General features: G+C 38.7%; 1 protein-coding gene across 3 annotated transcripts in view; it reads left to right on the top strand.

Moving 5' to 3' along the window:
* LOC126278987 (excitatory amino acid transporter) overlaps positions 1–17,027 on the top strand; it is a 355,583-nt gene that overhangs the window by 290,816 nt on the left and 47,740 nt on the right. For all 3 annotated transcript variants that reach the window (XM_049979292.1, XM_049979293.1, XM_049979291.1), the window contains one exon: positions 5,407–5,614. In XM_049979292.1, coding sequence (XP_049835249.1) covers positions 5,407–5,614 — 208 coding nt within the window. The remainder of the gene's footprint in view (positions 1–5,406; positions 5,615–17,027) is intronic.

The raw sequence follows: 17,027 nt of genomic DNA, 5'->3' as shown, positions 1-17,027 counted from the left end.
TGGGAGGATCCCCCTCATCGTAGCTGTGGTAGTCTACTGACGATAGTGCATGTTCTTGTTGAGTGTGCCCTGCTGGGCGATCTGTGGCACACTACCTGCCTCATTACCTGAGATGCTTGTGGATGACAAGACAGCCACTACAAAAGTGTTGTATTTCCTGAGACGAAATAGATTTTACATCAAACTATAACACTCCACTTCCAGTGTTTGAGTTTGTTGGGAGCAGAGAGGAGCTGCCACCTCTCCTGTCTTGCAGATACACCCTATGTGACCACATGTTACTTTCTTCCCTTGCCAAACATGAAGACAAGCAGTAGAAACTCTCATCATTTGGGGGTAGGCATTATCTTGCTGAAATGTAAGCCCAGGATGACTTACCATGAAGGGCAACAAAACAGGGTGTAGTATACTAGTGACATACCACTGTGCAGTAGTAGTGCCACAAATGAAAACCAAAGGAATCCTGCTCTGAAAAGAAATGGCGACCCAGACATCACTCATGGTTGTTGTGCCATATATGGGCGACAGACCGGTTGGTATCCCACTGTTGTCCAAGATGTATCCAGACAGGTCTTCAATGGACACTTGGACTTGGTTCAAATTGGGACTTATCACTGAAGGCATTTCTACTTGAGTCAATGAGATTCCAGGAAAAAGACATGACTGGTGATGTCCTGGACAACAGTGAGATACCAACTTGATTATCACCTGCGTAAGGTTCGACAGCCAGGAGTAATTGTCTGGGATGCCACTTCGTCTCATAGGAACACATTGGTTGTCAAACGCGACAGCCTTACAGCACAGCAGTACTTAGATGGTACTGTATGCCCCATCTTATTGACCTTCATGGCAAGCCATCCTGGGCTTACATTTCAGCAAGATAATGCCCACTCACACAAGTATCTAATGCTTATCTTCATGCCTGCCAAACATTACCTTGGCCAGAAAGTTGCTGAATATCTTCCCAGTTAAGAACTTTTGAAGCATTATGGGCAGGGCCTTTCAACCATCTTGGGAGTTTGATGATCTAACATGCCAGATGGACAGGATTTGCTACAATATCACTCAGGAGGACATCCAACAACTCTGTCAACCAATGCTAAGCCAAATAACTGCCTGCATAATGGCCAGAGCTGGACCAGTTCATTACTGATTTGCTTAGTTTGTGAAGCTCTTTCACTTGAACCAATCATCCAGTTTTTCTGAAATTGTGATCACTTGTTTGTTGTACATGTACAACACATCTACTGATTTGCATCCCATCAGGATGGTTTCTTCATAGTTCATCTTTTTCCCCTTAGAATATATTACAGTTCAGTACCACTGAACACAATCCTTGAGTGTGTTCCATTCTTTTTCTGGCAGAGTAACATGACGAAATCTTAACAGTTTTAAGACTGTCCAGGAAAACAAGTATTTACCACCTGGTCAAAGAGCAACAGTCACCTAGTATATTCTGCCAGAGTTACATTAGAGATATATGTTTACATGGAGTTAGAAGCTCTGGTCTATGGGGGAATGAGGCCTATGAGCAGAGGACTTTCACCTACCAGAATAATGGCATGCCAATCAGAAACTGGTAGTGTTGAGGAGTGGTGCAGCAACTGGGACAGCCCATGTGTGATTGCATCCTAATGTCTCGTATCTCTGGGTGACAAAGACTCACTAAGCTATCAGCAGCTGAATATTGGTGAGTGGCAGACAAAAAAAGGTTACAGTCACAATGTGGCTGTAGCTAGTGAAGCGCCTTGATTCTTCTGGAATTCCAACTGAAGAATTTTTGTCACCATTTCTTCTTCTCCAAGGCTGAAATTGAACAGAACTCTTCTGTGAAGCACTGCTTTTGTCTTTTTTTTCATGGTTTACTCTCACTGATTCACCTGTAACACTCTTCCACATTGCACATGTTCTTTATTTTACTTTGTTAGTATTGTAGCAAATGATGTTGACCCCTACCTTACATTTTTATCCCTTTTTTTTATTTGATTGGGATTTCCTTCTGGCAGTCCAAGGCCACATCCTTTGTTATGGAATTATTTCTTACTCCATATTGTATTGAGATGAGAACTATTGACTGAATGTCTATAGTTGGCAAATTAATGGTCATTGTCACTAAACCTACTAATACAGTCATTTGCAGATGAGATAGCACCAAGTGAAGTGCTGCACTGGTTAGCACACTGGACTCACATTCAGAAGGATGATTGTTCAAATCGACATCCAACCATTCAGGTTTAGGTTATCTGTGCTTTCCACGATCCACTTCGGCCAAATATGATTCCATCGGCTGGACATTAAACCTGGTCTTTCTTTACTTTTGACTTATCAGCTGCAGCTGACACGTTATGCAAAATGTTCATCTGTGCGCAGGCTTCAAGTGCACTTCCAATACTGTACAGTGGCTGTTCATATCAGAGCCCCACCTCTGCTGTTGTCCCCTCCCCTTTCATATGGTCTTTGCAGGTATGGGTCAGATTATTTTATGCAGTTTCAACCAGTCTCTCCACACATCAAATAAATCCCCACAGAACCATGTTGTGAAGTCTCAACAAGGTGAAGACTCCCCAGGAACAAGAAGTCTGTTACCCTGTTTCCATGGGCAAGCTTCCTGGTGTAAGTTGCAGACACGCTACTCTCTGAAATGGTGTTCAATTGAAAGGTGGTGAGCCATGGAATTTTATTATCACAATCAGAAAACAATGAGTGGTATTTCCATTGCAGTGAGCCTAGATGTACATCAACTCAGCACAGAGTACAAACTACACTGGAAGAACTGCCCAGCAATTTCTTAGACACACAACCACAACAGTAAGGCTAATCACTCCACAAGCCTGTGATGAAGGTATCCAGGATAATTTTTACTTCCCCTCTTGTTTTAACATCTGCCCCCCTTAATTTTTTTTTTTGCCATTAATGTACATGAATATAATCTGCATTTTCATAAAAGAAAGAAGATGGCTCTTAGTTTTAAAGAACATAACACCCAGATCTAATTTTGTGCTTAATTTTATGTATATAATTGATTTTCTAATTTGTTTTGACTATTCCTCATTAATACTATGGCTATAGGGTGAAATCAGTAAGTGTTTTGTAACTTAAATTCTATTGTGGACTTATAAACAAATATAAATTCTGTGCTAATTATAAACATTTGAAGGAAAAACTAATTGTATTCTTAAAGGACCTATTTGGCTCTATTCAAAAACATGTTAGCAAAGCCAGCCCTTAATTCCAAAGTAATTAACAGTTTTGTCAAAAGTATTGTTTTCATAACAATATATGTTAATTTCATCATTTAAACAAATAATTCTGTCTAAACCTTGTAGATGAAGAAACTGTTAAAAGGAATGAATTTTTTGATGTATTCAGTTAATTTAATGAGTTAAGTTTTAATTGTAATTTCTGTAAATTAAACTTCAAACAATGGGTAGTTTCAGCACCTGTTATTGTGTAGATATATAAGGGCCCAATTTTTTGTCACAAGACAGTCAGTCCATGGCTGAGTTTCAGATGAGGAGCCTGTGTTAGTTAGAACAACAACAATGCATCAATTGAAAAGTAAAATAAGTGTTACACCAATAGGCCATGTGTCAAACCAATGACAGTGTCTGCTCCATACATACCTGATTATTCCAAAAGAACTGTGGACTATGTGGTTACGTTTTTTTACTGCTCATAGATGTTCGACAGTAAACGATTGTAGCAGTATGTGGATGTTCACCTGCAAACTATTAATGAGGCTTAAGGAAAGTTAAAACAAGAGCGCACTGGCCATATAACTGTGTAATATTCGGGGGTTGTGAACAGTGAAAGTAAAAGACTGTGAAATGCAAATGTGCATCTGTCAAATAAATCATTTACAGTAGACGGTATTGTACTTCTGCAACCCATTTTTAGCCAGTGTAGCAGCCAGTACATGAACACCGAGGACAACAAACAAAGAAATGAAGTAGGCAAACCGTGAAACCGTCACAAGCCATTTGCACACCCATGCACATTAAAGAAGTAAACGTGGCAAAAACCATGAGTTGCAGATAACTGTATCTTATAAATAAGAACAGAGCATATATCTACACACTGTCTGTTACATCTGAGTCACCCCATATAGAAACATTTGAATTAAATGTAATGAAATGTAATCAGTGAAATAAAATGCTTTTGGCTTAATTTGTGCCACATGAACTGTGGGAGAACATCTGATTAAAGTGATACAGTTTAAAAGAAGGAAATATAAGTGACAATGAAAATATGGGGCTGGGTTACAGGTGTATTCCAATGGTTGAAGCAACTTCTGGCAATGAGCAGATCATTTAGGCTAGACTTGTTGTCTGGTACAGATCTTCACCTGCCATGACATCAGAATCCACGTCAAACTGCATGCCTCTATCAGTGATGTCTAAACTACCTTGGTATAGAATTCCTTGTGTCTGAGCATAGATATCTGACATGCCAGCAAATTCCTGTCATTGCATCATCCATTATATTGTAGTTAGGAAAAATAATTCTCATCGGTCTGTTCATGATTAAGAACTATTTATTTATTTCTGGTTTTTTAACCTTATGTCAACATGCATGTAAAGGTTGGATGTGTGAGTGGAATTAAAAATATTTCGTTTCGTGTTTAGTGATAGCTATGACAGCCATGTTCTATTAAGACAAAAAACTTTCTATAGCCAAGATTGCATAAATACTTCATTATTTTCAACAACTCGTTTCAACAGACTTTGCTGCCATCTTCTGGTCTTCAAACTTTTTTGTACAAATTGTGTTCATTGTGAGTTAGAAGCTCGTGCTAAGTTGTCGTGTTAGCTGATAAAATGTGGCACATAATACAAAGGTTTGTCAGAATACGTACAATACAAAGGGCTACATTTTAGCCACTAAAATGACAACTTGGCATGAGGTTTTAACTCTCAATGAATATGTTTTGTAACAAAACTTTACAAAGACCAAATGATGACAGCAAAGTCTGTCAAAATCAGATGCTGAAAGTAAATTACTTATGCAATCTTGGGTATAGAAAAAAAATCTCTCCTTCTAGTTTCCCAACATGAGAAAATTCAATCTAGTTAGGGAAGAAACAAAATATGAACCTCATTGGCTGTCATACCCATACAGATAGAATTTGACACACTGGTAGAACAGAGACCACTGATCACTGTGTAATTATCTGCATAAGTCAGCTCAAACATAAGATAAAGGCAAGGACTTAAAACTTCCAATAGGACCTGGTGTAGTAATGCATTGCCAGACTTCAGGTTGAGAACAGCTTCATTTTTATTGATGATCTACTATCTGGAGTTTCACAGGTCCTACTGCTCAATGTTTTCTTATTGTCTCTAATTCTAAGTATTTTTCCATTTAGAAAATGAAATAATTACGGCAACACAACTGTTCTTTTCATAGGTTCTGCAAGACTGAATGCGAGCATGAATGGGAAAATCGCAGCTCGTACGCTGCTGTACTTTGCGCTGACATCTCTGCTGAATGCCATCTTGGGAACAGCACTTGTGCTAGCCATCCATCCAGGCAACCCAGCGACCAAGAGTGCGCTGGGCGTCGGCACCGAAGATCGCCAAGCACACATTCTTGACAGCTTCCTGGACCTTGGCAGGTAAGATGTCTGCTCACAGCAGATGATTATCACTGTGAACATGGTCAATGGAGGGTGCTTAGTACAATTACTTTTTCCTCTTTGTTTGGTTTCACTTGAAAGAATCATAAATGAAATGAACCAAAGGTGCTAACAGTTGATTCACCTCAGGTTCAACTAATTGTAACAGACTGTCATCAAAGCCAGTGCACCATTTTGCAGAAGGTTATTGGCTTCTGACTGGGAGAAAAATCACTACCAGGTTGGCACAAGGTTTGATACTGGTTTCACTGTTAGCTCACTTGCTCATTCACTCAATCATTCACTAATACATTTATTCATTCATTGTTTTCTAAATCCCACCAAAAAAAGAGAACTTTCCAGGATGCATAACAAGTATTCATTAACAAACAAATAAATCATACAAACTCATCTTTATACTGTATTAACAACAATCTATCAGTACACTTCTTAATGCTACTCATGCTTATGACACTTAAATGTAATCAAATAAATTAGAAAGAAATCTGCTACACTGAAATAAAATGCTGCTGTTTGTTTTCTATTGCTAGCTTAACATTTGCTTGATTGCACTGGCATTTTCCAAAGAATATTATTACCTGCATCTGTAAATACAGGGCCCTATTTATAGTACATTACTATTTGTCATGCAGCATTGCAACAAACACTGCTACTTGCTATGTAGCTAACTGAACTTTCCTATCCTTGAATGTAGATATTCAGAGAATTTGTAAAAAAAAAAAAAACTGATTAATAAGTATATTTTCAATTATTTTTACTAGTTAGGATTCCCAGTTTCTTGAATTATGTTATATGTGATCTTGTTGCATATTGTTGCATCAAAATATATAACTCCAGTGTAAGTACTAGACATGGAACCAAAAGTTCAAAGTATAGATTATTTCTGTGCCTCTTACGTGATTGTGTAGATCACAGGGCAACTAAACTTGATTTTTATAGTCAGCGACAAAACTATTAAGTAGTAAATATGTTGAGAATTACTATAAGTATTCAAAGATCCTTAAAAATGATATGAAGATGCATAAGCATCTGTTTGGGGAGAGGTATAAATTTTTGTGGCTTCCGATATTTACCCAGAATTCTCACTGCTCACCCCTCTTGCATAAAAACTTCATTTACTTTAGGTGCACTGTTAGAGGAGATAAATCAATAAGGAAACAGGGAATAACAATATGCAAAAGAAGCTAACAATCTTGTCTTTTCACATGAAACAGATTCACAATTGCAAATATGGACAACCTTCAGCTATATAATGGAATGACAACATTGAAAATTTATGGTTCACTGGAACACAAACCCAAATTTCCTGCTTGTGATGGGTGGTTGCCTTGACTCCTTTGGCTATCTACACACATTTCATGGCCAGACCCGAACTTCCATAGGTCATCGTCCAGGTGTGTACAACCTGCACTAATTATTTATATGCGCCCTGGGTGTAGGCAGATGGAAATTTTTAATGTTGTCATTCAACTACACAACCCAAGGTTGCCCATATTCACAACTGCAAATATGTTTTGTATGTTTTATAGCAGCTATAGTCAGCTCAGTGTCTGTTCCTTTGGACATCAAAGCACTGCAGTATCATATCTTGTCTTTACGTCAACATAATTAAGGTCACAACAAGCTGAATTGAATATTTCACTGGTTTACCTTTGAGGTATATCCAGTGCTTTTTTTCTAAAAAAAAAAGTTTGAGGGTACTCAGACACAGGATACAATTCAGCGAAAATTAGTTATAAATGAAGCATAGGATACCACCCATCTGCTTTTAGCCATGACGTCATCAACACATCGAACTAAAAAAAGGTATCGGACTCTTCAGTTGACTTTACTACAGCTCAAATGAAGCAGGCGATATCAAGTAACACACAAACATACAAGAGAATGTGGTATCGAACACTTCAGTTTACATCACCTCAAATGAAGCATGCGATTTGAGCATATGCACATCTGTTTAGTACTACCATCGCCCACTATTCGTGGGCATGGGCACTACATGCTTGGCGAACTGGCTGGCAGCGATTCAGTTGTCGAGAACGGTTGCCACAGCTTCGAAATGCTTGAAACAGTCAATGACATCGATTTTCCCACCCAAAACTGCACTGGCATCGGTCATATTGCAATTATCAGCACAAAAAATGAAATAAAAAAGTTACATCTGTGAAATAAATCTTTGGCTCTCTTCAAAGTTCTCAGCATTGTAAAACAATTACTTTGTCGACAAAAAAGAGTAGGGGTACACATGCCCCAGCGTTCCCCCAGAAAAACCGCACTGGGTACATATCTTTTGACATGTTACCAAAATTGACCCTAACAAAGTGACAAAGGGCGTTTCACTTATAAAAAACTATTAATGTACCCCCCCCCCCTCCCCCATGAACCATGGACCTTGCCATTGGTGGGGAGGCTTGCACGCCTCAACGATACAGATAGCCACACTGTAGGTGCAACCACAACGGAGAGGTATCTGTTAAGAGGCCACACAAACGTGTGGTTCCTGAAGAGGGGCACCAGCCTTTTCAGTAGTTGCAAGGGCAACAGTCTGGATGATTTACTGACCTGGCCTTGTAACACTAACCAAAATGGCCTTGGTATGCTGGTACTGCAAACGGCTGAAAGCAAGGGGAAATTATGGCCGTGATTTTTTTCCGAGGGCATGCAGCTTTACTGTATGATTAAATGATGAAATGATGATGGCGTCCTCTTGGGTAAAATATTCCGGAGGTAAAATAGTCCCCCATTTGGATCTCCGGGCTGGGACTACTCAAAAGGATGTCATCAGGAGAAAGAAAACTGTCATTCTACAGATCGGAGCGTGGAATGTCAGATCACTTAATCGGGCAGGTAGGTTAGAAAATTTAAAAAGGGAAATGGATAGGTTAAAGTTAGATATAGTGGGAATTAGTGAAGTTCGGTGGCAGGTGGAACAAGATTTCTGGTCAGGTAACTACAGTGTTATAAACACAAAATCAAACAGGGGTAATGCAGGAGTAGGTTTAATAATGAATAAAAAAAATAGGAGTGCGGGTAAGCTACTACAAACAGCATAGTGAACACATTATTGTGGCCAAGATAGATACGAAGCCCACACCTACTACAGTAGTACAAGTTTATATGCCAACTAGCTCTGCAGATGACGAAGAAATTGAAGAAATGTATGATCAAATAAAAGAAATTATTCAGATAGTGAAGGGTGACGAAAATTTTAATAGTCATGGGTGACTGGAATTCGGTACTAGGAAAAGTGAGAGATGGAAACGTAGTAGGTGAATATGGATTAGGGCTAAGAAATGAAAGAGGAAACCGCCTGGTAGAATTTTGCACAGAGCACAGCTTAATCATAGCTAACACTTGGTTCAAGAATCATAAAAGAAGGTTGTATACATGGAAAAACCCTGGAGATACTAAAAGGTATCAGATAGATTATATAACGGTAAGACAGAGATTTAGGAACAAGGTTTTAAATTGTAAGACATTTCCAGGGGCGGATGTGGACTCTGACCACAATCTGTTGGTTATGACCTGTAGATTAAAACTGAAGAAACTGCAAAAAGGCGTGAGTTTAAGGAGATGGGACCTGGATAAACTGAAAGAACCAGAGGTTGTACAGAGTTTCAGGGAGAGCATACTGGAACAATTGACAGGAATGGGGGAAAGAAATACAGTAGAAGAAGAATGGGTAGCTTTGAGGGATGAAGTAGTGAAGGCAGCAGAAGATCAAGTAGGTAAAAAGACGAGAGGTAGTAGAAATCCTTGGGTAAGAGGAGAGATATTGAATTTAATTGATGAAAGGAGAAAATATAAAAATGCAGTAAATGAAGCAGGCAAAAAGGAATACAAACGTCTCAAAAATGAGATCAACAGGAAGTGCAAAATGGCTAAGCAGGGATGGCTAGAGGACAAATGTAAGGATGTAGAGGCTTATCCTACTAGGGGTAAGATAGATACTGCCTACAGGAAAATTAAAGAATTTTTTAGAGATAAGAGAACCACTTGTATGAACATCAAGAGCTCAGATGGAAACCCAGTTCTAAGAAAAGAAGGGAAAGCAGAAAGGTGGAAGGAGCATATAGAGGGTCTATACAAGGGCGATGTACTTGAGGACAATATTATGGAAATGGAAGAGGATGTAGATGAAGATGTAATGGGAGATACGATACTGCGTGAAGAGTTTGACAGAGCAATGAAAGACCTGAGTCAAAACAAGGCCCCGGGAGTAGACAACATTCCATTGGAACTACTTACAGCCTTGGGAGAGCCAGTCCTGAAAACAGTCTACCATCTGGTGAGCAAGATGTATGAGACAGACGAAATACCCTCAGACTTCAAGAAGAATATAATAATACCAATCCCAAAGAAAGCAGGTGTTGACAGATGTGAAAATTACTGAACAATCAGTTTAATAAGCCACAGCTGCAAAATACTGACACAAATTCTTTACAGACGAATGGAAAAACTAGTAGAAGCTGACCTCAGGGAAGATCAGTTTGGATTCCATAGAAATACTGGAACACGTGAGGCAATACTGACCTTACGACTTATCTTAGAAGAAAGATCAAGGAAAGGGAAACCTACGTTTCTAGCATTTGTAGACTTAGAGAAAGCTTTTGACAATGTTGACTGGGATACTCTCTTTCAAATTCTAAAGGTGGCAGGGATAAAATACAGGGAGCGAAAGGCTATTTACAATTTGTACAGAAACAAGATGGCAGTTATAAGAATCAAAACGCATGAAAGGGAAGCAGTGGTTGGGAAGGGAGTGAAACAGGGTTGTAGCCTGTCCCCGATGTTATTCAATCTGTATATTGAGCAAGTAGTAAAGGAAACAAAAGAAAAATTCAGAGTAGGTATTAAAATGCGCTGAGAAGAAATAAAAACTTTGAGGTTTGCCGATGACATTGTAATTCTGTCAGAGACAGCAAAGGACTTGGAAGAGCAGTTGAATGGAATGGATACCGTCTTGAAAGGAGGATATCAACAAAAGCAATAAAAGCAACAAAAGTAATAAAGGAGTTTTGCTATTTGGGGAGCAAAATAACAGATGATGGTCGAAGTAGAGAGGATATAAAATTTGGACTGGCAATGGCAAGGAAAGCATTTCTGAAGAAGAGAAATTTGTTAACATCGAGTATAGATTTAAGTGTCAGTAAGTCATTTCTGAAAGTATTTGTATGGAGTGTAACCATGTATGGAAGTGAAACACGGACGATAAATAGTTTGGACAAGAAGAGAATAGAAGCTTTCGAAATGTGGTGCTACAGAAGAATGCTGAAGATTAGATGGGTAGATCACATAACTAATGAGGAGGTATTGAATAGGATTGGGAAAAAGAGAAGTTTGTGGCACAACTTGACGAGAAGAAGGGATCGGTTGATAGGACATGTTCTGAGGCATCAAGGGATCACCCATTTAGTATTGGAGGGCAGCGTGGAGGGTAAGAATCGTAGAGGGAGACCAAGAGATGAATACACTAAGCAGATTCAGAAGGATGTAGGTTGCAGTAGGTACTGGGAGATGAAGAAGCTTGCACAGGATAGAGTAGCACGGAGAGCTGCATCAAACCAGTCTCAGGACTGAAGACCACAACAACAACAACAACAACAACAAATGTCTACTTCATGTGCTGACAAGAAATTTTTGCTTGACTGAAATAAAGTAATGTGATTTCTTGTGAGGTTAAGACTTCATTTGTTTCCTGTACATGTCTTGTAATGTTCACTTTTTATATGAGTTGTGTATTTTAAAGCTGACTTAGGATCCTTAGTTACTATGCTTGTCAACTTTTTAACCTCCCATTAAAGCCATTGAAAAATTATTTATTTAGCTTTATAACAATAGTGGACCCAGTAGTGATCTGTTTCTTTGTTCTCCCATTCTGAGGTTATTTGTTAATGAGACCCTCTACTTCTGATATGAAGGAAAGCGTCTGCTGTGCAACAGGGATAACCGTTAATGCTGTAGCACTCTGGTTTCCCAGTAAAACTTTTTGATTCACACATTCAAAGGCTTTGGCAAGATCATTAACCATACTAACAAGATATATTCTCTTGTTTAGCTCTGCCATCACTTCTTTTACGAGGTCCTTTATCAAATTCTCAGTGGAGAATCCTTTGAAAAAGCCAAACTGAGCCTGGTTTAAAAGTTCTTCTCACCTGCATGAGTCAGTATTTTATCATAGGCCAATTCCCTAAAATTTTTGAAAAGAATGGAATCAGTGAAGTAAGTTTGTAACACTGTCAGTGCAACACACACAACATTGTTGGGCACATTATGAATATACCTGTCAGAAATTTCAACAAAAAATCAGTCCGGCAACTGATCTAGTGCCTGAAGGTAGGTAGACCACACCCATGAGTGTGGAAGAGGTTGCCTATCCCTCATGCAGTAGAGCAGTCAACAGGTTGAAATTCCTGACAGGTACATATGTAAAGTACTAAACAGAGTTGATAGAGTGACACCAAGAGTGATGTCGAACTGGGCCAGCAGACCAGGACCATTTGCCATTTTATTCATGCGCATGTTAATGTGGACAGGAGGGTCGAAAACAGGAGAGTTGAAAAAGTATCCTTTACTGCACTGGATCATGTGCAAATGTCATTGAATCATTTTGAATGGTCCCTTATGATTCCAACCTGTACACAAGAGCAAAAATTGGGGTTCTGCTTCAGTCCACACATTTAATGGGGATGCAGCCCCAGAATGTCCTTAAAAAAGGGTTGAAACATCAGAGGTTGTCAGCAGTGTCAAACGATGTCCAGAACATCTTCCTGCATTGAAATGTACTGCAAGCTGCTGTTTTCAGGTGTAAAATGGATGGGAATCAATGTCCCAGGAAAAGGGTGATTCCATTGACAATTTTTATGCCACCCACTGAGGGCTTTTCATATAGATTCTGAGTGGCAGTGTCCCTGAAATGTTTTCCTTGGCCACCCATAAGAAAACCATGTGGTTTCAATGCTGGATGTCATGGTCCTGACCACCATCACAGAGATGTCAAAAGAAGGGGAGAAATGTAGATAAGAGCAACTGCGATGACCTCATGCTGTGACATGTCAATGGTGATGTTTGGAAAAATTGTGTGGAATTTGTTGCCAATAAGGCACTATTAAGTCACCTAATAGCTCATATGAACTTCTAAGCTGTGGCTTTTATTACACCTGTGGATACCTACTTGTTTGAATTTTCACTAAGCCTGAGGGTGATGTTGCAGGGCACTATGTTTTTGCACCAATATAGAGGAAGGCTGTAGGCACCTTTGAGCCAAATTTCAAACTTATGCATGACAATGGGAGGCAAATATGCGGTTTCAAAAAGAATGAGCCTTTAATTTTGTTGCACAGTATAGTTATTGCTGGTTACACTAACATAAGCTTTCTGTAAAGTATTTTCTCCAGTGTAAAATTAAAGCACATGCTTTCTTCTCTGCTTCAGCTTGCATCTACCCATCACACAGTAAATAGTCACACTTTCACAGGTATATTTGTAATAAAATCCCCAAATAGAGCAATTTCTACCACTCAGACATGTGTATCTGACACATCTGCCTGTGACTTAATTTTCAAGATGTACTCCCCAGATTTCCATGAAAGAATGCACAACTGAATGCATAGAGAGACTTTAGGCACATCAGGGTATCTGAAATCAGTTTGGGAAATGGCTTCCAGTCCATTCCCTGACATAAACAACAAACTTCACGGACTTATAAGAAAATTACTTGAAAATATGACATAAAAGTAGGCATATGTGCTCACCGAAAGACTGCAAAAGTGAGAAGGAAATCTGTTCCTTGGCTAATGGATGAACTGAAACATCTCATAAACCTCAGAAGTACTGCACATCAGGTATGTCCTACCCCTGAAAAATAATACTTTTTTCATGCAGAAGAGAGTCAAACTTTGCAGGGCACATGGTTTCAGTGAGTTATAAATTTAGGATGTTTCACCAAAGAAAATGTTTCCTCAAAAACTAATTACACGGTTACACTTAGAAGGAGAGACAGCATTGGTCATATTTTTTTGTTTAATTAACCGCAAAATCGATTTTCGATCACTTAGTGACCATCATCAGTGCGGTAATATACAATTCAAATTGGTAGGCACTGGTGTCAACAAGCTTAGAGCTTATGTGATCACTCTAAGCTTGTTGACACCAGTGACTACCAATTTTAATTGTATATTACAGCACTGATGATGGTCACTAAGTGATCGAAAATCGATTTTGCGGTTAATTAAACAAAAAAATACGACCAATGCTGTCTCTCCTTCTAAGTATATCCATTATCTGTTCGTAGTGCACAGGACACTCCATCGAGTCGCCAATCAATTACATGGTCATCACAACTGGTTTGAAAACTACATTGAATAATAAATCTTGGTAAAATACAGCATGAATAATAATTAGCAGTTTTAAATATTCATGTTATATGAATTGAATAGTAAACAGAAAAAAGTATTTGAAGAGTGGAATTATCACAAGTGGAGCTATACCATTTCACTACATTTCACACTGTCACACACAATGAACTAAAGCAGTATTTCACTCTGACAACCACAACTGAACTGCAAACTAAACAGACTTATTGACTGAGAGTAGTAGGACACTGGCTCTCACCTTATAAGTGCATGGAAATGAATGCTCGATGCTGAGAGGCAACAGGGAAATAACTGAGTCGTCCACTAATTAACAAAATCAACGTTGCCACCAATGTTCTTCTTTCACAAACATCAACATAATCTCAAGTATCATATGGAAGTTCTGTGACTTCATGTGGTCTCCCAGACACGTGGCCAATGAAATAAAGTACAAAATGAAATAACCTACAGAAACGTGCTGGTGATGACAATGAAGAAGGTTGTTGAAAGCTTGGGAGTGAATAAGACCTACTGATAATTTAACAGGGATAAATGATAGTGGCCATGAAAAATTCTGTTTTAAAAATCTGTGTGAATCAGATCAGTATCTGCTGGATACAATGGTATTGTAGACCAAATTATAAAGCTCATTATCAACACACTACTGTGAACTATGACAGATATCTTCAATCACTCCTTGCCTACAAGCAATTTCCCTGACAGCAGGAAATGGGACCTTGTCAAACCACTATTCTAAATGGATACCCTCTCATTAATATCCCATTTTATTCTTATGGTACTGTCCAAGGCCTTAGAATATATAGTCTACAGCCAGCTAACAAACTCCTTAATTACAAATAACCGGCTAGATGAATATACCATTCATGTTTCCATAAATACTTCAGCATAATATCTGCTTTAAGAAAAGCAACAGCCAACCACAAGCTAGCCATAAGCAGACAAGAGCTGACTATCATACACTTCTTAGATTTTAGTAAAGCCTTTGACACTGTTGACTTTGATATTTTACTTTCCGTACGTAACAGCCTAAATTTAGCTCAAAGACCAAATAAAATAGTGAAAAGTACTAGGTATTCAGAACTAAAATACCAATAGCCATTTTAAGCAACACACAAGCTAGTTAAAATGGCTATTGGTATTTTAGTTCCGAATACCTGGTACTTTTCACTATTTATTTGGTCTCAGTTACAGTAGGTTTCTTCCACTTCTTTCTCCTAATAACCATGTAATAAAAGTGGCTCAATTTGCCATAGCAGCAGTGCTGAAACTTTTGGTTTTCAAACAAAACTTATTTTAAAAATAAAAAAGTTATAAAATTTTAATTGCTTTGAAATACTGGATTATTATACAAACTCAAAAAAGCAGTCTGAACACATGTCATAAGGTTCTGTAAGCATTTCAGAGACAGTAATTTGTCTATTGCCATGCAATGTGACCTATAAGATGTTAAGCATGTATGTGCACTACACAAGACTTGTCCCCACCTGGTCTACATGGTACTCTCTTGCTGTCGCCATCAGACATCAGTTGTATTGGAATATGGCTTAGTCCCTAGTCTGGAAGTATTTTATAAAGTGTGGTAGCAGTGAAGTACTACATTCCATTCACATTAAAAGATTAAAAACAAGAGGAGGCACAACAAATATGCAACATCACATAATGAGAAAACATCCAAAATGTTCCTTTGTAGGGGAGGTAAATTTCACGGTATACATATAATTTGACCCATCTTCATAGCTGAGGTCATTAACACTTGTTAGTGGGGTGGTGCTCAACTCACAGATAAGCTATTTCAAATCGTTATGGTGAATGAAAGTTTCACTGCAAGTATTTGGATTGCAAGGGGGGGAGAAGAGATATAAAGTTGCTCTTTTTTCTTTTTTATGTGGCTTTTGGGGGTGTGTCCATGCAGTCATCTCAAGAATGGAATGTCAGTTAGGATGATAGGGATGTAATGATAACGGAAAACCCAGTCCCAAAGCAGAGAGATTTTCCCAACCAGCTGGGAAGTGAACTTGGCCCTCTTTGGTTAGCAATCGACCACACTGACCGCAACTACTAAGGTGGACACTACATAAAGTTCATGATCACCAGTCTCTGCATCAATATTCTTGATCAAATTCCAAAGCACTCCACAGTGTCTCTGAGTTCAGATATAACTTTCCTAGAGACTGAACAGCTTGTGTCCATAAATAAACACTGTTTTAGAAAGAATCACCCATCTGCAACTCAGCTTGCTCTTTTCTCACTTGATTTGCTATGAAATATGGATGAAGAGCAACAGGTAGATTCCACATTCGTATGTTTCCAAAAACCATTCAACACAGTACACCACTGCAGACTGTTAATGAAAGTATGAGCATGTGGAAAAAGTTTCCAAGATATGTGAGTGGCTCAAAGAATTCCTAAGTAATAGTACCCGGTACATTGTCCTCAATGGCAAGTGTTCATTAGAGACAAGAGTATTGTCAGGAGTGCCCCAGAGAAGTAGAACCACTTTTATTTTTCCATATAGGTACAGGATCTGGCAGACAGGGTGGGCAGCAATTTGCAGTTGTTTGCTGATGATGCCGTGGTGTAAGGGAAAGTGCAAAGATGAGTGACTGCAGAGTGATGCAAGGTGACTTAGCCAAAATTTCAAGTTGGTCTGATGAACAACAGATAGCTCTAAATATAAAAATAGTAAATTAACACAGATGAGTAGGAAAACAAACCCATAATGTTCAGATGCAGCATAATAGTGACCTGCTTGACACAGTTATGTCATTTAAATATCTGGGCATAACATTGCAGAGCAATCAAATGGAACAAGTATGTGGGGACTGCAGTAGGGAAGGCAAATGGTCAGCTTTGGTTTATTGGGGGAATTATAGGAAAATCTGGTTCATCTGTAAAGGAGACCACATATGGAATACTGGTGCGACCTATTCTTGAGTACAGCTTAAGCATTTGGGTCCAATACCACGTCAGATTTAATAAAGGTATCAAAATAATTCATCAGGGGGCAGCTAGATTTGTTA

Source organism: Schistocerca gregaria, chromosome 6, assembly GCF_023897955.1.
Source record: "Schistocerca gregaria isolate iqSchGreg1 chromosome 6, iqSchGreg1.2, whole genome shotgun sequence".
Lineage (NCBI taxonomy): Eukaryota > Metazoa > Arthropoda > Insecta > Orthoptera > Acrididae > Schistocerca > Schistocerca gregaria.
Note: the sequence above shows the minus strand (reverse complement) of the source record. Positions and strands in the feature narration are given on the sequence as shown.